Below are 21,334 nucleotides of genomic sequence, written 5' to 3'. Positions count from 1 at the left end.
CCCGCATCCCTCTAGCATGTTGAAGAATGCTCCCATATAAAACCTTCCAATCCTCAGGGGCCCTTAGAAAAAAACAAAAACAAAGACATTTCCAAACCACCCAATGCAATGCCTTTGAATTGCAGCAGTTTGTAGTACCCCAGAAGAAGGAAAGCACTCCAAAACCTATGGGGAAAGTTTTTTTATATTTTAAAAAAAAGGTTTATGCCAGGCTCGAAAGCCATCCTCTACACACCCTTCACACATTTGTCCAACCTTGCCTCAAACACAATGAGCCTCCTCCCTCCCTCGCTTCCCCTCCAGAGAGAAGGGGTTTAATATTTAAAATGGGAGCAATTTAGGATTTTCCATAAGTCACTCTTCAAAGAAGTAGGTCATTTTGTACTTCAGACCAGCCGAGCGTGATAATTTTGAAATCTTTTCGGGGCACAAAACAGCAAATGGGGGCAGGTGGGGGGGTTCAGAAAGGAAGCTAGAAAACCACAGCGCAACTTGGGAAACAAGGGCGCTTCTCGGTGGAGGGGCTGGTGAGAGCCAACTATGCCAAGTCAGCGTGACTCTGCTATCTGCTATGTGGACGCCAACGCTAACTGCTCTTTAATCCAGCCGCTTCCACCTGTCCAGGGTGTTACGGATAATGGTTTAACTTCCTGAAATGGGAATGTTTTGCCTATGCATTCTTAGCATAAGGTTTTTCCTGTGGCAATAGTTCTCATGTGATTGGCTGGCTGTGAGTCACATGAGAGAGGCATTGCATTCTGTTGTGACTGTTATTCCAGTAACTGTTGTTTTTTAACTGTTATTTCTGGTCTTCTTCCTGTGCGTGTGAGGGAGAACGGCTGCTGAGAGAGGTTTCTGTTGATGCTTCTGAGGACAATGTTGTGTCAGTGTGGCCTCTCTGGGGTGAAGCAGACAGAGGAAGATCTCTAAGTGTTAATAGAGAGAAACCTGTGCTCTCTATAAGGAACAAAGTGAATAAGCATGAGAACATAGATATGCTCTTCTCAGTTATATGTTTATGAAAGTAAAGTTCCTTTTGAATATAAAGAGTCTGGACATTGCATATCATCAGAATTTATTTATATGTATACAGTGGTATCTCGGTTTTTGACCGTCTCGGAAGTTGAACGTTTCCGTTTTCGAACGCTGAATACCCAGAAGTAAATGATTTAGTTTTCGAATGTGCCTCAGAAGTTGAATGGCTTCCGCTGAGTGTTTCTCAAATAAATTTGCACACCGCTCTTTGTGCCTTGGTTTTTGAATGTTTTGGAAGTCGAACAGTATTCCGGAACGGATTACGTTCGAAAACAGAGGTTCCACTGTATACACAACACAGGGCTGTCTCAAAGCCTGAGAGGACACACGGCTTCTTTGTTTGTTTTGTTTTGTTTTGTTTTAAGTGCCCTCTAGCGGTTACCTCCCCTTGGCCGCATGAGGAAGCCATTTTGATTTCCCATCAATGATGTATTTTTATCTATGTGTGCCCAGTTGAGATGACATATTTAATTCTTCTGATTTGGATTAAACACATTTCATATACATGAGGCTAGTTGCCAAGGGAAAACAGCCACAGGCATGGAAAAAGGGAAAGGGAGGGGAGAGGAGAATAAAAATCAAAACTTAGGAACAAGGTAAGCCTGCAGCTGGAGTCCAGGCAGGTGATGGGTCCTGCCTGAAAGCTGGAATGTCCAATGCAGGTGTCCAGACCTGCCTTCGCCATTGTCTCCTGCAAACATGTTTTCCCATACCTTATCATTGCTTAGCAAGCCTATGTTAAGGAACAAGGTGCAAGTTTCCCCTGAGCTCTGTACCCGGATCAGGGATATGTATCCAGGTCTGCCTGGTCAAAGCCCATCAGCATCACTCACAATTGCTTAAGGCTGGAGAACTAAAATGGTGTGGTCCTACTTACATCGAGAGAACCTTCACCGAAATGATATCCTGCCTCAGCTCCAGGCATTTTGTGGAGTTGTACTCCAAAGGACCTTCATAAAACTCAAAGTACCTGGAGAAGAAAAAGAAAAGAAAAATGTAATCACTAGCTATTTCAGAAACAGAAACACACACATACATGTATATATATATATAATCAGGTCAAGTTGCATTTGGACTGTACCAGGCCTAGTTCTGAGGAGCACATTTTCAGAAGGAAATTGACAAACTGGAATGTGTCCAGAGGAAGGCTGGTAGGGGGCATGGAAATCAAATCTTGGGAGGAATGATTGAAAGTGCTGGATATGTTTAGCTTGGAGAAGATTAAGGAGAGATACGATAGCAGTCTTCAAATATCTGGAGGGCAGACGTGCAGAAGGTGATATGGACCTCTTCTCTTTTGCACTAGAAGGCAAAACGTGAGGTCGAAATTGCAGGGAAGTCGATTAGGAGAAACTTCCCAACATTAAGAATTGTTTTTGACATTAAAACAAAATGTATGGGAAGTTTTATTTATTGAGTTTTGGAGTCACAAAGGCATCTGCTGCCCCGGACTCCTGTGGGAGGAAGAGTGGGGTATAAATTTAATACATACAGTGGTACCTTGGTTCTCAAACGCCTTAGTACTCAAACAACTTGGAACCCAAGCGCTGCAAACCCGGAAGTAATTGTTCCAGTTTGTGAACTTTTTTGGAAGCCAAACATGCTATTGTGCTGAGGTCTGTCTGTTTTTGCTATTTATTTTGCGTTTTTGCGGCTCTTTTTGTTGTGTTTTTGTGACTCTGTGGAACCCAGTCCAGCTACTGATTGATTGATTGATTGATTGATTGTGTAACTGCTGTACATTGTTTACTGCTTTCATTTTATGGATCAATGGTCTCGTTGGATAGTAAAATTCATGTTAAATTTCTGTTTTAGGGGTTGTTTTTAAAAGTCTGGAACATATTAATCCATTTGCATTACTTTCTATGGGAAAGCGCACCTTGGTTTTGGAACACTTTGGTTTTGGAACAGACTTCCGGAACGGATTAAGTTTGAGAACCAAGGCACCACTGTAAACAGTAATATATATATATATATTAAGGAGTAGGTGGAATCTTATTTACTGGAATTATTAACACAGATGGGTATGGCATACTCATTCCTTGAATGCTAAACCATGATGATGCCTTTTGACTGCCTGCATGAAGGATGGAGAAGTGTGTCTATATATAGAAGAAACCTCTGGCATTTACATGGTTAGAAGGCAGCCCACAAATGTAAGAGTTGTACCCATTGCTCTGCCCAATTCTGCCTCAGGCCATCCCTCGCATATGGCCCCCAGAAGATGTCTCATGAGAGAACATGGCCCTCCAGTTGAAATGGTTCCCTAGATTATCTCTATGGCTGCTTCCAACTCTAAAATTATATACCGTATTTTTCGCTCTGTAAGACGTACCAGACCACAAGACGCAACTAGTTTTTGGGGGAGGAAAACAAGAAAAAATATTCTGAATCTCAGAAGCCAGAACAGCAAGAGGGAGCGCTGTGCAGTGAAAGCAGCAATCCCTCTTGCTGTTCTGGCTTCTGTGATAGCTGCGCAGCCTGCATTTGCTCCATAAGACGCACACACATTTCCCCTTACTTTTTTAGGAGGGAAAAGGTGAGTCTTATAGAGCAAAAAATACGGTAATTTTGTGGGGTGGGTATTTCCAAAGTTGGGGTGGGGGTACCACCACCCAAATTGTTGTGGCTGAAACTGCAAGGAAAGCAGATTTTGCCTAAGCCTTCCCCCCCACCACCACCACCTTATCACGAAGAAGGGTTACAGATTACAACACAGGCAGGATGAAACACTGAAAATAGGGCGCCCTCATAAAGCCATACAAAATCTAAATTTAAAAGCAGGGAAGCAGACAGCAGTCAACTGATGTAGACTAGAAGCAGATGGGAGATAAACGCAGCCCAAGGCTTTGCACCGAAAGCTGGAAGGCCACAGCTCAGTGGCAGCGACAAGCTCTGTGTGCAGAAGGCCCCACGCTCAACTCCTGACATTCTTCACTTAACTCTGCCTTCACCAATCTGTAGTGTGACCTCTGGATGTTTTGGACTTCAATTCCCATCAGTCTCTGCCAATACGGAAGCCTCCCCTCAAAACAGATACTGTAGAGCTGTGAAAGGGGTTCGGAAAAGGGCAACCAACAGGGCAAAGAGATGGAACAACTCTCCTATGGGGAAAGGCTAGGGGGATGATTTTTAGATGGGGGGAATAAAATAAGGGGGGCAATGGGAACATGATAGAAGAGTACTGTATAAAATTGTGCATGGTCTGGAACTGCCATATTCTGGGATTTCCCGGACATATCCAGGATTTGTCCGCCGGAAATAGCATCTGGGCGGAATTTCTGAAAATCGGTAAAAATGTCTGGGGAAACCCAGGCATATGGCTGTTAGAATTCCTGCTCCATGATTGCAGTCATGGGATTGTTGTCTTTCACATGACGTGGTGTGTTTTGACTCCACAGAGTGGGAAGTGACGGAGACAGGATGTTTGTGTTACTGTGTTCACGTAGAGTGGGACTATTGTCCTTTGTTCTTTTTCTCTTTGCTGTCTGATGCTAGAGAGAGAGGGAGCCATGTTGCAGTGCTCCGTGTGTGTATATATGTAAATAAAGTAGATTAGCCAAAATGCTGAGTTGCTGAGGTCTGTCACGCAAGGTGCACAAACTCTGTGTGCTGGTGTCGGTTGGCATCAGTCGCTGTGATGTTTGGGCTGAAGAAAGCTTATGACCCCCCCCCCAATGATCAACCAGGAGGGAGAGAACATGCCACTTGGGCATGTGTCTCTGCCAGGGTCCTACTCGAGTGTAAGCTGAACTCCTGACAATGACAATCCATAATGAAAGTGTTGTTGTTGTTTTTGGTGAATTTCCTTAAAAAGTAGCTCAAAAACTTTGCCCCCCAAAAAATCTCAACAACTTTTGTGTCTGGATTTTCACTTTTTGAAATATGGCAACTCAGGAACGGTGTGGAGAGAGTAAAGAGGGAGAAGTTTCTCTCTCTCATAATTCTAGACCTTGGAGACGTTGAAGCTCAGCGTTGGACGGCTCAGGACAGACTCTCTTCACATAGTGCATGGTAAACCACAAGAGTAAGTGATGGAACCAACATGGGTGGCTATAAAAAGGGATTGGGCTAATTCATGATGGACAATGGCTGCTTTCTACCTCCACTGTCAGAGGCAGCAGTGCTTCTCACTACCACTTGCCTAGAATCCCAAGTGGGAAGAGCACTGGGGTGTTCATTTCCTACTTGCGTGTGGCATCTGGTTGGCTACTGTGAGAATAGGAGGCTGGATTAGGTGGGCCTAATCCTGAAGGGCTTGTCCTACATTGAGTTCAGTGCAACTGGAGGGTTCCAGGCTGATAAAGGCGGAGTTAAATAGATACAGTAATGTGCTAAGTGTTACAAAAGAAAAAAAACCACCTGGTGAAGCAGGTAATAACGAGCTACAAATGAGAGTATGGCCACAAGGAGCCTTCAGTTTACCATATTTTTCACTCTATAAGAAGCACTTTTCCCCCTCCAAAAATTAAGGGGAAATGTGTGTGCGTCTTATGGAGTGAATGCAGGCTCCATGGCTTTTGCGAAAGCAACGTGAAGCCTCTGGAGTGCAGCAGGAGCTCCCGCTGCACTCCGGAGGCTTCACGTTGCTTTCGCTGAAGCCAGGAGAGCAAGAGGGATCAGTGTGCACCGATCCCTCTTGCTCTCCTGGCTTTGCTTCGCTGGAGAGGCGCCGCACAGTTTTCCCTCTCTGCGCAGCGCCCCTTCAGCAAAGCGGAAGGAGAAATGGAAGGTGCTCCATTTTTCCTGCCGCTTCACTGAAGGAGCGCTGCGCAGAGAGGGAGAGAATTTTTTTCTTGTTCTCCCCCTCTAAAACTAGGTGCGTCTTGTGGTCCAGTGCATCCTATAGAGTGAAAAATATGGTAATTTAAGGTGGGTAAGAAAGGAAAGGGGGGAGGAGGAGGAAGCAGAAACAGATGGAGCAACAGAATGAGTGATGGAAATAGGAGGTGGTGAACAAATGGAATTAGCTAGGTGGGGTGGAAGAGGGAGAGAGAAGGGGATGTCGCAAAAGAGGTCCACTGCTTGCCTATCACTTGCCATGGCCTCGGACCTGGAAGCATCAGAGGCAAGAGCTCTCCAACAATGGCAGCCCCAAGCAGATGGATTTGCTTCCTGGTCTGTCCCATGTCCATCCAATGTGGTGCCACGGGCACCCACAACTCTCCAGAACCCCATGGAGACCTTTGCCCCTGAATGACTGGAGAGACCTTTATGAGCTGTCCTCATAACCTGGAACCTCAGGGCTTAGAAGAGGCCAATGGATGCAGAGCAAGGTAGTTGGTCAGATTTGGAGGGAAGGGCCTCTAGCCTGTGAACGCTTCTAAAGATCTGCCAGTTGCTCTAAGACAGGGGTGGCCAACTCCCAAGAGACTGTGATCTACTTACAGAGTTATAAACTGGCAGCGATCTATCCCCTTTTTTGGGGTTCGGTGTTCGTCCAGTGATCTACCGGTAGATCACGATCTACCTGTTGGGCGTGCCTACTCTAAGACACTGCTGAGACAACTTCAACTGCAGGATCACTGTCCATGGTCCTGAAACACACTCCTTGGTCCCTCTCCAAGGTGCTGATCATGCCATGGCTTGGAGCAGGTGAGAAAATCCAATGAAGAGCCCCTCCAAATGACTGCAAGGAATGGGGAGGTTTGCAGAAGAGAAGGCAACCATTGAGATAACTTTGGTCCCAAGCCGCATAGGCCTTCCTAAGTTGAAACTAGCACTCTGAACTGAGCCCAAATAAGCAGAGGGCTTCGACAAAATCACAGAATTGTAGAATTGTAGAGTTTGAAAGATCATCTACTTCACCCCCTGCAATGAAGGAATCTTTTGCCCAGTGTGGGGCTCAAACCCAGAACCCTGAGATTAAAACTCCCATGCTCTACCGACTAAGCTATCCCTGCATTGTGTGCTCTTACTCAGGATTTCAGCAGTGATGTTCATGGACTTGAATCGGTTTAAAAGAGGATTAGACAAATTCATGGAGGAGAGGGCTGTTAATGTCTACTAGCCGTGATGGCTAGCCATGATGGTTGGAGGCACCAATGTTTCCGAATACCAGTTACTGGAAACGACTGGAGGGCTCTTGTGCTCAAATCCTCCTTGAGGGTTTTCTATAGGCATCTGACAGGCCACTGTGAGAACAGGATACTGGACTAAATGGACTACTGGCCTGATCCTGCAGGCTCTTTTTACATTCCAACCTTCCAAAGCGATGGGAGAAACAGAGACATTTCCTACTACAAAATGTTATAGCCAAGATGATGAGGTGGGGTGGCGGTGCTGGACCAGTCAGCCGTGAAAGACAAATAAATCTTCAAGGATGACGTCCGTCATTCCCTGGCTGTGCTATCTGCAATTCCTAAATTAGAAAAACCCAGCTCACATTTCACAGCTCATCTGCCATATGGGAATCCGGCAGGCTGGAGGGAAACTTGGCTCATGGAGGGACTCCAAGATTGAGGAAGAAAGGAAGGAAAGGAAAGCAAGGTGGGTCAGTGCTAGCTACCAATTTTATGAGAAGGATATAAAAACTCCTCAAGATGTCATGAGGTTTCTTTCTTTCCCGTGGTCATTTCCTGTTTACGCAGATAACTGGATAAAAATAAGACAAAGGTCCGTCCAGAGGCGAAAGCAGCAGGGAAGATGTACGCCTGTCCAGCATTTTGCCACATAAAATTATCAGAAGGAATAAAAGAGGCTGCACTCCAAGACCTTCAGTTGAACTGTGTAATCTTAACTCTGCTGGAAGGAGCCCAAAATCTGGGCTGCATCTTGCAGAGACGCCAAATTCCCTACATGTCATTTAGAGCAGCATATCTTGGAGACCCCTCTCTCATAAACACACACACACACAGACTTCTCTGTCTCTCTGTCTCCTATATTTTAACAAGAAAATGTCCAGTTTAGGGAAGCTTCCTTTTCTTTCACCGTGAGAACTAGAAACATCCTACCTTCTTAGATGTAAGACTTGAGAAAACCTGTGTACCTACCAGATTTTGGACAAGAGACTCCAGACCTCGAAGGCCCTCAAAGCCCCTCTGGGATGTATTCCACCCAAGCACTCCTCTCTTATCACTAATTACAGATAAACTGCCTTGACCACTGTGTCCTACTCAGCCAAGGTGTGATGGCCTGGGAATCTGATTCAGAGGCTGAACCGGAGGAATCCCAGCCTGCACAGGAGGCCCCGCCTCCAGGGCTAGCTGAGCCGGGGCAGGGCCTTGAATCTGAAGCGCCTGCACCTGTGCCAGATCCTCAGGAGCAGACACCAGCTGAATCCGCTCTGGCTCCAGAGGTGATGGAGGACCCATTGCCTGCAGGTGCTCCTCTCCCAGCCCTGTCAGGGGAAGGTGAGGTTGCCTCTGGGTCCAGTAACCCTCCAGCCTCTCCTGAGCTGCAGAGGCTCAGGGCAGAGAGGCGGAGGGAACAAAGTTCTCTCAGGAGGAGTGCTTGCCTTAAGGCCAGGGGAGGCAAGTCACCTGTGGGCCGGGACCGCCCTAGGCCTCAAAGGAGATAAAGGCCAGTCAGCCCAGTCCCAGCTTGTGGGAGCAACAGCGTTGGAAACCTGTTCCTGCCAGCACCCTGACCTGCTCTTCCGGAGTTCCTGACCACGCCCAGCTCCTTGCCTTGGACCCCGCTTCGCCCTTGATGGACAGCCTCCAGACCCTTGACCCAGGACCGGACTCAGACCATGCCGCACAGTAACCCCCCACCCCGGGACCAGTACACAAGGTGGTTAAAGAGGGATCTCCCTGGCCTAGAGGGATCTCCCTGGCTTCTGTTTCACCAATCCCAATGGGCGCTAGCCACCAGTAATGTATTCACAGAATCATAGAATTATAGAGTTGGAAGGGACACCCAGGGTCATCTAGTCCAACCAACCACAAAACAGGAATCTCAACTAAAGCATCCATGACAGATGGCCATCCAACATCTGCTCAAAAACTTCCAATGAAGAAGAGTCCATCACTTCCCAAGCAAGTCCAATCCAATGTCAAATAGCTCTTACTGTCAGAATGTCCTTCCTGATGTTTATTTGTAATCATCCTTCTTGTAACTTGAATCAATTGGTTTGAGTCCTACGCTCCGGAGCAGGAGAAAAAAAGTTTGTTCCATCTTCCCAAAGTGGAGTGTGGGAAAGTTTGGATGAATTTGTTGGTTTCCCCTCCTGTTGTACTGTTGTTCTATGGCACCAGTCTTTTACACTGTGGCCATTTTAAGTTGGTATAGTTTTTATTAAGTTTGTGCATGTTCTTCTTTTTCTGCACACCAGCCTCGGACTCTAAGGTGCAAGGTGGCATGCAAAGATTCACCTCAATGTAGGAAAATAAATAGACCGTGGGCAAGTTTCCCACCACACCTTGGTTAGCATCTGGCAGGGCCATAACACGTTGGATAAAACTTGTGCTGGTCCCGGGGGGAGGTTACCGTGGGGCGAGGTCCAGGACCTGAGTCGAGGGTCGGCAGACAGTCCTCCACGGGCGAAGCGGGGTCCAAAGTGAGGAGCCGGGCAAGGACAGGAACTCTGGGGGAACAGGACTGGATGCTGGCTGAAACAGCTCTTCAACGACGTTGCTCCCGCAACCTGGGACTGGGCAGACTGGCCTTTATCTTCTCTGAGGCCAGGGGCGGTCCTGGCCCCCAGGAGACCCGCCTCTCCTGGCCTTAAGGCGAACACTCCTCCTGGGAGAAACCAGTTCCCTCCGCCTCTCTGCCCTAAGCCTATGCAGCTCAGGAGAGGCTGGAGGGTTACTGGACCCAGGGGGAGACTCACCTTCCCCTGACAGGGCTGGGAGAGGCACACCTGTAGGCACTGTGTCCTCAACCACCTCCGGAGCCACAGCGGATTCAGCTGGAGTCTGCTCCTGAGGATCTGGCATAGGTGCAGGCACTTCAGAATCAAGGCCCTGCCCCAGTTCAGCCGGCCCTTCAGCAGGCCATCACAAAACTGCTTTGAGGCTGAAATTGCCACCTGGGAGACCATTCATCCAATCTAAGCACTTCTGAATCCTGTGCTATATTCAGATCTCATGTCAGTTCCATTAACTCCACTTTTCAGAGCAGCACGTTGCTCTAAAAGCCTCCTTTCCACCGGACTTCACTTTGCATCCTCTCCCAGCCCCCTCCTTCCTCTGCAGCTGATTATAGTCGCTTGCAGATGAGCAGAAAGGCCTCTTTCCAAAGGCAGCGTGTTGGGAGTTCCCCGCCTGGAAGAGCTCTGCTGTGCTTCTCTCCATCCGCTCTCCCTGGTGGGCGTGTCTATTAACTCCCACTCTGCCTGGTGCAACTGCACGCAGCTGGGCTGGCAGGAGCTGAATAGCACAAACGGGGAACAGGGAGGAAGTTAACTTCATCCAGTTTGTCTTGAGAGCCAGCGTGGTGCAGTGGTTAAGAGCGGTGGACTCGTAATCTGGTGAACTGGGTTCGCTTCCCCGCTCCTCTACATGCAGCCTCACTCACCTCACAGAGTGTTTGTTGCGGCGGAAGAAGGGAAAGGAGATTGTTAGCCGCTTTGAGACTCCTTAAGGGGAGTGAAAGGCAGGATATCAAGTCTCTTCTTCTTCTTAATCAACCTCCTTCACCAACATGAAACCAGGCTACTGGGCACAGAGTCCATTTCAGGATTGATTGCCCAAGTTGCATGCTCTTGCCTTAATCTTAGGGATATGGGGTCTTGGGGGAAGGGTAGTACTTCCCTTAATTTTTGGAGGGGAAAAAGTGTGTCCTATAGAGCGAAAAATACGGTAACTAACAGTAGTGGTAAATGAATACAGACAGACAACAAGAATTGCATAAACATGAGCACTTATTTGTTTATGGATACACTATGGACAAAATATGGAAAATGAATAACAATATATAAAATGGAAGAAAAGAATGCGATAAAATTACATGTGATATAAAAAACCATAAAAATGTAATATAATATGTGTATGTGGAGTATCTAATTGAAAAACTAATAAAGATTATTTGGGGAGGGGAACATGCCAAGTTCTTTCAAACATTCCTCATCCAAAATTCACCCGGTGCCAAATCCAATGTCCTTTCATTGCCAACTACAGGCCGTTTTCATGCTCCTTTGAAAATTGCTTTCTAATATTCCTCCCTTATTTATGTTCCCAGGGTGGCTAAGAAAACAGTCAGAAACAATAAGAGCACTATCTGAGCATACAAAATAGCACAGCAAGTTAAAAGAAGCAGCGGCAGCCCATTCAAATAGACCGGGGTGGTTGTGGCCTTCCAGATGTTGTTAGACTACAACTCCCATCGTGCAGGCTGGGGGGAGGCTGGCAACATCTGGAAGACCACCAGTTAGCAAAGGAAACAACAAAACCCAAACTGTCAGAATGGTTACTGATTTTTACATGCTGCATTGCTGCTGTGGGTGTTAGTCTGTTAGTGACCCCGTACTGAGAATGTGATTTTGATTGTTTATTGCTGTTTTAATTGCCGCAGGCTGCTCTGGGAACCTTTGGGCGAAAGAGAAGGCCGCATCATCGCAAGATACAATGCACTGCTAGTGGAAAACAGTGTGGTGCACAAGGGCAAGCGAAGCACCATCTCTCAAGTGACGGCATAAGGTCACAACTTCCGAGCGCTGCAGCTGGCGGCTGTAACGTCGGAGCAAAGTCACCTTGCTAAATAGCATGCTTTGGATCCTTCTAATCGCTAGCAACACATGACCCCCGTATGCCCAGGACTACGGTTTCACTGCAGAATGAAGCTGAAGGTGACTCAGGTTTGCAAAGAGGGAGGAAGATTACCCTCAGGGATCAAATGTCTTGAGGTCAGCAAGGACCACCAACCTAGTCCTTCCCTGCTGCTTACGTCCTGGTGTCCGATTTGTCATGAGAGGAGACAGGGCAGTGATGAAACCTTCTAGGTCCTCGAACTCTCTCCGGCCATTTTCCTCCCCCTCTGCTCTCATTTTATTTTATTTTCCTAAGGTTTTATTAAAGCCTTTTTCATGGTCCAGTAAGAGAAAAGAAACTACAGTGGTGCCTCTGGTTAAGTACTTAATTCGTTCCAGAGGTCCGTTCTTAACCTGAAACTGTTCTTAAACGGAAGCACCACTTTAGCTAATGGGGCCTCCTGCTGCCACCACCGCGCGATTTCTGTTCTCATCCTGAAGCAAAGTTTTAACCCGAGGTACAATTTCTGGGTTAGCGGAGTCCGTAATCTGAAGCGTATGTAACCCAAGGTACCACTGTAATCTAAATATAAAAAAAAGGCAGAGAAAGAAAGAGGAAAGAAAACACAGAGTCTTCATTCAAAGGTAGCTCTCAACCTTTGCCACTCACAGAAAGTGATGGACCTCCAAGCTCTCACCTGGGACTTTCCTTTCTTCTCCAAATCTCTCATCCTGGGAGGTCTCCCCTTCCCTGCCTCTCACTCAGGGTCCTTCCACCAACCATAAACCACCTTAATGTGTGTGTAATCTCTGGGTTCTTGGGCCCACCCTCCGCTCTCTTTAGATCCCCAAAGATTTCCACAACAAAGCAAGAAAAACGTCAACCCTACTGGTCATTTTAGGGACGCGGGTGGTGCTGTGGTCTAAACCACAGAGCCTAGGGCTTGCTGATCAGAAGGTCGCAGTTCGAATCCCCGCAACGGGGTGAGCTCCCGCTGCTTGGTCCCTGCTCCTGCCAACCTAGCAGTTTGAAAGCACGTCAAAATGCAAGTAGATAAATAGGTACCGTTCCGGTGGGAAGGTAAACAGCGTTTCCGTGCGCTGCTCTAGTTCACCAGAAGCGGATTAGTCATGCTGGCCACATGACCCAGAAGCTGTACGCCGGCTTCCTCGGCCAATAAAGCAAGATGAGTGCCATAACCCCTTAGTTGTCCGCAACTGGACTTAACTGTCAGGGGTCCCTTTACCTTTACCTTTAATGGTCGTTTTAGACGAGGCTTGCAATACTTGGGATGACAGTAAGCTGCCTTAAACCAATTACGGCCCTGGCCATGTATACCTGAAGGAGCATCTCCACCCCCATCATTCATGCCAGACACTGCAGTCCAGCTCTGAGGGCTTTCTGGCGGTTCCCTCCCTGCAAGAAGTGAGGTTACAGGGAACCAGGCAGAGGGCCTTCTCTGTAGTGGTACCCACCCTGTGAAAGACCCTCCCATCAGAAATCAAGGGAATAAACAACTACAGTGGTACCTCAAACACCTCAGGTTGCAAACACTTCAGGTTATCCGCTAACCCAGAAGCAGTACCTCGGGTTAAGAAATTTACCTCAGGATAAGAACAGAAATCGTGTGCTGGCAGCGCGGCAGCAGCAGGAGTCCCCATTAGCTAAAGTGGTACCTCAGGTTAAGAACGGTTTCAGGTTAAGAACGGACCTCTGGAACGAATTAAGTTCGTAACCCGAGGTACCACTGTATCTGACTTTTAGAAGATATCTGAAGGCAGCCCTGTTTAGGGAAGTTTTTAATGTTATTCTGTTTTTAGTCCTTTGTTGGGAGCCACCCAGAGTGGCTGGGGAAACGCAGCCAGATGGGTGGGGTATAAATATGATGATGATGATGATGATTGTTCCATCTAGCTTAGTATTGCCTACACTGACTGGCAGCAGCTGTCCAAGGTTTCAGGTGAGGGTCATTCCCAGTCCTACCTTGAGACGTCAGGGATTCTGCATGTATTTTTTTAAAAAAAAATATTTATTAACAGTTTTATTTTGATTACAATACCAATAAACAATACAATATAACACATCTCTTGACTTAATTTTCTTAACTTCTTTGGACTCCCTCACATCTCCCGCTCCTGCGTTCCTGTCTATAAAGTTTTGTCCAGCAAATTTATCCCCTTGTTTCTATTCTTATTATCTAATTTTCCAATGTTATATCTCTAATTTTAAATGTCTTTTATTCCGATCTTAAAACATTGAATATAACCTAAAACTTCCAAATATTTATCTTTTCTTAAATTTAGCTTATCTTCATAATTCACTTCCTCTAGCTTAATGGTGCCAAGTTTTTTATACTCTAGCATCCTTCTTAACATTCATACAGTTTACAATATTTTTGTAGATAAATCTTGAATTTCTTCCAATCTTCTTCTACCGTCTCTTCTCCCAGGTCTCGGATTCTGCCAGTCATCTCAGCCAGTTCCATATAGTCTATCAATTGCATCTGCCATTCTTCCAATGTGGGTAGATCTTGGGTTTTCCAATGCTTAGCTACAAGTATCCTTGTAGGGATTCTGCATGTAAAGGAAACAATCTACCACTGAGCGATGGCCCTTCCACCAACCTGAACACAGCCTACTAGCCAAGTCTTGAGGTCTGTTGGATAATCCCTGGCCCTACCTTTGAAGTCACAGGTAGTAAGCCAAACCAGGAAGTTTATTTAGAATGGCCCTAAAGCTCTCAGTTGGAGGGGGTGCCTTGAAACCACCACCAACCCCACCTCACTTTTTCTCCAACACAGGTTTCACTACGACCAAAGAGGTGATTGTCAGGCTGGCCACCATTTTAATTTCCCAGAAGTCTCCTGGGAACAATGCTATGTGCTTTCCCCCAGAGGGCTTCTGGGAAATTTTAAGAGCGGCCACTGGCTGCTCAGAGGAACAGCCACCTGAACTGTCCCCCGTTTTGTTTGTTTTTGTCAAAAACAGCTGAAAGTCCCTTCCCCCCACCCACACCTATTTTCAAGAAAATAGGGTGGTGAAAATGAGTAAGAGAGCCAGGGTGGTATAATGGTTGCCGTTCAGGATTAAGACCAGGGAGATCCAGGTTCAAATTTCTCTGCCTCTCAGTCTCGCCTCCCTCACAGGGTTGTGCTGAGGATAAAAATGAGGTTGGGGGGAGCCTGAAAGTCATCCTGAGGTCCTTGGATGAAAGGTGGGGTTAAAAACAAAAAACTGCAATCGCAAACTAAAATAAATAGTAAGTTCAGCACTAGGCTCTTATGGAGTTCCCATATGTGAGCGGAAAGGGTCACGGATTGTGCCGGCTGCCTTTGAAGAGCACGAGGAGGAGGAGGAGGGGCTCTGAGTGATGCGTTCTGCAAATATAACAGCCTGCGTCACGTAGCTGCTGCACGAGAGCCATCCGAGCCCATTACGATGCACTGCAGCGTCCAGATCAGCTTTCGCTCATCTTTTCCTTAAGGGTCACATTGCTTCAGATGCTAACTCTGCCGTTTGAAAGGAACGCAGAGCTGACAGCGTGCGAGGGGCACATTTGGACAAATGTGGAGGCCGAATCCTGTTACCGCATTGGAGAGAGGGCCATAGCTCATGGGCAGGCAGCCCTGGGTTCAAATCCTAGCATCTCCAGGTGTTTGGCTGGTTAACATTCTACAGCCTTTAAAATGCGTTTGTGGGATGGGTTTGTCCTGCTTTTATTTTATTATGCATTTTACCTTTCCATTTTTCTTTATGCTATTAATCACCCTGTCAGCTTTGGATGAAGGGTAGTATGCAAAGTTAATTGATTGATTGATTGAATAAGACATCATCCTACATCCCTATCCTTCTGGATCACCCTTCATAATAATAGTAATAATAATTTAGTATTTATATCCTGCCCATCTGGCTGGGTTTCCCCAGCTACTCTGGGCGGCTTCCAACAAAATATTAAAATACAATAACCTATGAAACATTAAAAGCTTCCCTAAACAGGGCTGCCTTCAGATGTCTTCTAAAAATCTGGTAGTTGTTTTTCTCTTTGACATCTGGTGGGAGGGTGTTCCACAGGGCGGGTGCCACCACCGAGAAGGCCTTCTGCCTTCCCAAACCTGGTGCTTGCCAGCTATTTTGGACTACATCTACCATCAGCTGATGGGACATTGTGGTCCAAAACTTCTGGAGGGAGGCACCAATTTGGGAAAGACTGCTAAAGGTAAAGGTAAAGGTACCCCTGCCCATACGGGCCAGTCTTGACAGACTCTGGGGTTGTGCGCCCATCTCACTCAAGAGGCCAGGGGCCAGCGCTGTCCGGAGACACTTCCGGGTCACATGGCCAGCGTGACATCGCTGCTCTGGCAAGCCAGAGCTGCACACGGAAACGCCGTTTACCTTCCCGCTGGTAAGCGGTCCCTATTTATCTACTTGCACTTTAGGGGTGCTTTTGAACTGCTAGGTTGGCAGGCGCTGGGACCGAGCAGCGGGAGCGCACCCCGCAGCAGGGATTCGAACCGCCGACCTTTCGATCGGCAAGTCCTAGGCGCTGAGGCTTTAACCCACAGCGCCACCTGCGTCCCTGAAAGACTGCTAAAGGCTTGCAAATTAGTAGTAGTAGTAGTATTAGATTTATCTGTCCATCAGACCAACTAACGTCCCATCAGCACAAGGATTTGCACTTGTGCAGCTGAATGTCCTGCCCTCCCCAAATCTTTATTCTCTTCTCTTAGCCAGTCCATGACATTCACAGAGTTAGATCTAAAAGGTAAAAATGCAAAGGACCCCTGGACGGTTAAGTCCAGTCAAAGGCGACTATGGGGTTGTGGCACTCATCTCGCTTTTAGACCAAGGGAGCTGGCGTTTGTCCACAGACAGCTTTCCAGGGCATGTGGCCAGCAGGACTAAACTGCTTCTGGCGCAACAGAACACCGTGACGGAAGCCAGAGCGCACGGAAATGCCGTTTACCTTCCCGCCACAGCAGTACCTATTTATCTACTTGCACTGGCGTGCTTTCGAACTGCTAGGTTGGCAGGAGCTGGGGCAGCAACCGGAGCTTACTCCGTCGCGGTGATTCAAACCACCGACCTTCTGATCGGCAAGTCCAAGAGGCTCAGTGGTTTAGACCACAGCGCCACCCGCATCCCATTAGCTAGATCAATGCTATATCCAACCCTGGTGCTCTGACCTGCGGGGATCTCTCCATGGGTGCAGGGACTTTCCCAGTGCTGCTACCAGAAATCCTGGGGCCTCATGCATGCAAAGGACACAGCGCTCTGCCACTGAGCTATGGGGCCTGCCCCGACTGTGCCAAGCGACTCTCCCCGGAGACCACAGTCAACCCCGCCACCACAACGCCCTGGGTGTGTGCGATTGTACCTGGTGCCAGTGTCACCGCCACTCCTCAGAGCTCCGCCATCCGTGAAATTGAGGCTGCCGCTCCAATTGGCCATTTCCTCTCCACTCTGCCAGCTAAACTGCAGCCCACTAGCAAGAAAACGAGGCAATTGGTATTTTGCAGCATTCATCGGCTCAGTTTCTTTCCACCTGTTACACGGTGGACGGAATGCGTTTTTGCAAAGGCCAGGAAGCTCATTGGTTTAGTGCGGCCTTCCCCAAGCTGGTGGCCTCCAGATGTTCTGGATCGCAAAGCCCATCAGCCCCAGCCATGATCTGTGGTCCAAAACATCTGGAGGGCACCAACTTGGGGAAGGCTACTTTATCATTACGAAAGGTCAGGGTCTTTTCTCTTTGGGTTGGGAGACTGCATCTGAATTTGCCTAACCCGCTTTGCAAGGCATCCCAACCGGTGGCCCAATTCTACATCTTGCAGCCACAAATGCAACTTTTCTAGGAGTCTTCTTCTTCGGGGGTGTCCCGTACAGCTACTGCAGAGGCCAGCATCAAAAAACCTGCGGAAAGGGGGTGTCTTGTTTTGATTTCATGTAAGCCACTCTGGGAAACTTTTTTGGTGAAAAGCACGCTACAAAATGCTCCAAATAAATTTATTTTTTAAAAAAATGCTTTCCAAGTCAAAGCGCTTCCTTTCGCTTGACAGGCATCTTCCTTAGCTGAGATCCTTGCCTTGCAGAGGGTTAGACTGGATGACCTTAGGGGTCCCTTCCGACTCTTTGATTCCAATATGCGTATTCTCTCTCTGCCCACTTTTTCCAACCCATGCAGAATTTCATTCCCATCCAGAAAAGTCTCTTTATGTATGCGACAACAGTCGCCAGATTTACATATAAGCTAAACAAGCTATAGCTTAGGGCCCCACTCTCTTGGGCGGGGGGCAAAAAATTTAAAGGGGAAAAAAACGGGGTGTACATTTCCAAAATATAAGATAAAAAAGAAATAAAATACCGTATTTTTCGCTCTATAACACGCACCCGACCATAACACGCATGTAGTTTTTAGAGGAGGAAAATCCGCAGGCATGCCACCCGTAGACATTCCCTCCATAACACGCACAGACATTTCCCCTTACTTTCTAGGAGGAAAAAAGTGAGTGTTATGGTGCAAAAAATACGGTAAAACCAATGTGATCAAATACATATTTTGTTGTGTGCAAATGGCTTTAGATACCTATCAGGTCCATAAAGTACCGTATTTTTCGCTCCATAAGACTCACTTTTTCCCTCCTAAAAGGTAAGGGGAAATGTGTGTGCATCTTATGGAGCGAATGCAGGCTGCGCAGCTATCGCTGAAGCCAGCACAGCAAGAGCGAGAGCTGCACAGCGCTTCTGAGTCGCTGGCTTTCCAGCGAAGCGGGATGAGGGACGGAAATGAGCCCTTACGGAGCCCCTTCCGTCCCTCAACCTGCTTCGCTGGGAAGCCAGCAGAGCAAGAGTCACTGCACAGCTCTCCCTCTTGCTGTGCTGGCTTCAGCGATAGCTGTGCAGCTTGCTCTGGCTTTTCAAGAAGCAGGGATGGAGGGCAGCCCGTCAGTCCCTTCTCCCACCTCCCGGAAAAGCCAGCAAGAGCCACTCTATCTTTAAAGAGCTGCGCCGAGCGAGCGTGTCTGTGGCTCTTGCTGGCTTTTTTTGTTTTCCTCCTCTAAAAACTAGGTGCGTCTTATGGTCGGGTGCATCTTATAGAGCGAAAAATACAGTGCCATGTAGCATATATTCATCACAAAAAAACAGTGACAATTTGTTGTTGACAGAGGACAGCTGGACATATAAAGGGCCCCATTATCTTCAGTAGCTTAGCGCTTCTATCAAGCCTAAATCCGGCCCTGAGCTACTAGCCCAGAGATGGAAAGAAGACAATGTCCCTACCACAGAGGAATGGCAAACCAAGCTGTTGGATTATGCCGAAATGGCAAAACTGACCAGAAAGCTCAGGAACCGAGAGGACGAAAACGTTTAATAAAGAATGGGGAAATTGATAATGTATCTAGGAGACCACTGTCTCCTAGCAGGATTCGAATAACACTTGGAATGCAGCAAATATTATGGACAAAATGGAAAGATACAAAACATGGATGATGAAATAATATGCAGTTGAGAAGGTAGACAATAGGACCCATGGAAGGGAAGGTGGGAAGTCCAGAGATTCGGGGAAATCTCTAAATATGGATATGTAATTTGTACTGTTGTAATTCTGTATTTCCAGTAGTGATGTATGGAAGTGAGAGCTGGACCATAAAGAAGGCTGATTGCCGAAGAATTGATGCTTTTGAATTATGGTGCTGGAGGAGACTCTTGAGAGTCCCGTGGACTGCAAGAAGATCAAATCTCTCCATACTGAAGGAAATCAACCCTGAGTGCTCACTGGAAGGACAGATTGTGAAGCTGAGGCTCCAGTACTTTGGCCACCTCATGAGAAGAGAAGACTCCCTGGAGAAGACCCTAATGTTGGGAAAGATGGAGGGCACAAGGAGAAGGGGGCGACAGAGGACGAGATGGTTGGATAGTGTTTTCGAGGTTACCAGCATGAGTTTGACCAAACTGCAGGAGGCAGTGGAGGACAGAGGTGCCTGGCGTTCTCTGGACCATGGGGTCACGAAGAGTCGGACACGACTAAACGACTAAACAACAACAACAACAATTCTACATTTGTAAAATCAAATAGAAATTATTTTTGAAAAGAGAGAATTTCATTCCCATCTATCGCGTCCATCCATCCCCTCACTCACCTTTAGGGAAGGACCATAGCTCAGTGATGGAGCATTTTGCCTTGCCTGCCAAAGATCCCAGTTCAACTCCTACCACCTGGGGATGCACTGCCACCTCAAAATGTCTGAAACTGGCATGGCGATCTGAACGCAATTTTCGGATGACTTACCAACATATCACCCAGCTCTAGCTAAGAGATAGTGAAATTCTCTTGAATAGAGATAGGGATGTTGGCTCTGGCAGCCAAATCCAGTATTTTGCCTGCTGCACCACACTGCCAGCAGCCACAGCCTTAAGGCTTCTCTCTCATACTCAGGCAGCGTATTGTTAGACTGTGGAACTCTCTCCCACAGGAGGACGGTCACAAACGTGGGTAGCTTTAAAGGAGGACTGGCCAAATTCTTGGAGGAGGGGTCTATCAATGGCTACCAGTCATGACAGCTATGATCTGTCTCCATAGTCAGAAGTCAAATACGAGTTTGCTGGAAACCACAAGAGGGAAAAGTTGCTCTTGCTGCTCAAATCCTGCTTGGGATTACCAACTATCGAAGAATGGCAGATGAAGATGGTGGACTATCTGGAACTTGCCGAACTGACTGGGAGACTCCGGGACCAGAGAGAAGAGACAGTGGAAGAAGATTGGAAGAAGTTTAAGCAATATTTGAAGAAATATGTTAATACAGTGGTACCTTGGGTTAAATACTTAATTCGTTCCGGAGGTCCGTTCTTAACCTGACACTGTTCTTAACCTGAAGCACCACTTTAGCTAATGGGGCCTCCCGCTGCCACCGCACGATTTCTGTTCTCATCCTGAAGCAAAGTTCTTAACCCAAGGTAATATTTCTGGGTTAGCAGAGTCTGTAACCTGAAGTGTATGTAACCTGAAGAATATGTAACCTGAGGTATCACTGTATTTAAATCTTAGAATAGCTTTGGAAGTGGATATAGACCGTAGGGTTAGAAGCAGAGGATAGTCTATTTTAAAATAGTACTAATTGTAAGTGATAAAATGTGAATATTTTTATGGTAAAAGTAAATGTGATTTTAAAAAATGGTTAGAAATTATGAACTGCTAAAGATGAGGTAAAATGAAAATCAGGTAGGGGGGACTTGGGGAAGCCCACCTAGGAATGTTTAAAAAAATAAGGATAAGAAACAAATTTGTTTGCATTGTTTGTTTTTCTGTTTGTGTTGTTTATTTGTGTTATAAAATGAATAAAAAAAATTGGGGGAAAAGCAAAAACAAATTCTGCTTGCGAATTCCCCACAGGCATCCGGTTGGCCACTGTGAAAACAGGATGCTGGCCTAAGTTGGGCCACAGGCCTGATCCAGTTGGGCACTTCTTCTATTCCGTGGTTCTCAACCTGTGGGTCCCCAGATGTTGTTGGACTACAACTCCCATCATCCCTGAGCTCTGGCCTTGCTAGCTAGGGGTGATGGGAGTTGTAGTCCAACAACATCTGGGGACCCACAGGTTGGGAAAGGCTGTATTACATAATGAGCCACTGGGTCCACAACAGCATCCTGACTTGAACTCCCTCAGCATCGAG

At 47.0% G+C, this 21,334-nt stretch overlaps 1 protein-coding gene across 2 annotated transcripts in view; it reads right to left on the bottom strand.

Annotated features, from left to right (window-relative positions):
* The window catches only part of ST8SIA5 (ST8 alpha-N-acetyl-neuraminide alpha-2,8-sialyltransferase 5), a 55,597-nt gene that overhangs the window by 18,324 nt on the left and 15,939 nt on the right, over window positions 1–21,334 (bottom strand). Inside the window, exons 2-3 of one of the 2 annotated variants that reach the window (XM_081929912.1) lie at window positions 17,043–17,150; window positions 1,913–2,005 (exon numbers count right to left, since the gene is read on the bottom strand). In XM_081929912.1, the coding sequence (XP_081786038.1) occupies window positions 1,913–2,005; window positions 17,043–17,150 (201 nt within the window). The remainder of the gene's footprint in view (window positions 1–1,912; window positions 2,006–17,042; window positions 17,151–21,334) is intronic. The other variant, XM_081929913.1, reaches the window with a different exon arrangement.

Source organism: Podarcis melisellensis, assembly GCF_964234715.1.
Source record: "Podarcis melisellensis genome assembly, chromosome: 11".
NCBI lineage: Eukaryota > Metazoa > Chordata > Lepidosauria > Squamata > Lacertidae > Podarcis > Podarcis melisellensis.
This window is presented reverse-complemented; position numbering and strand designations above follow the sequence as displayed.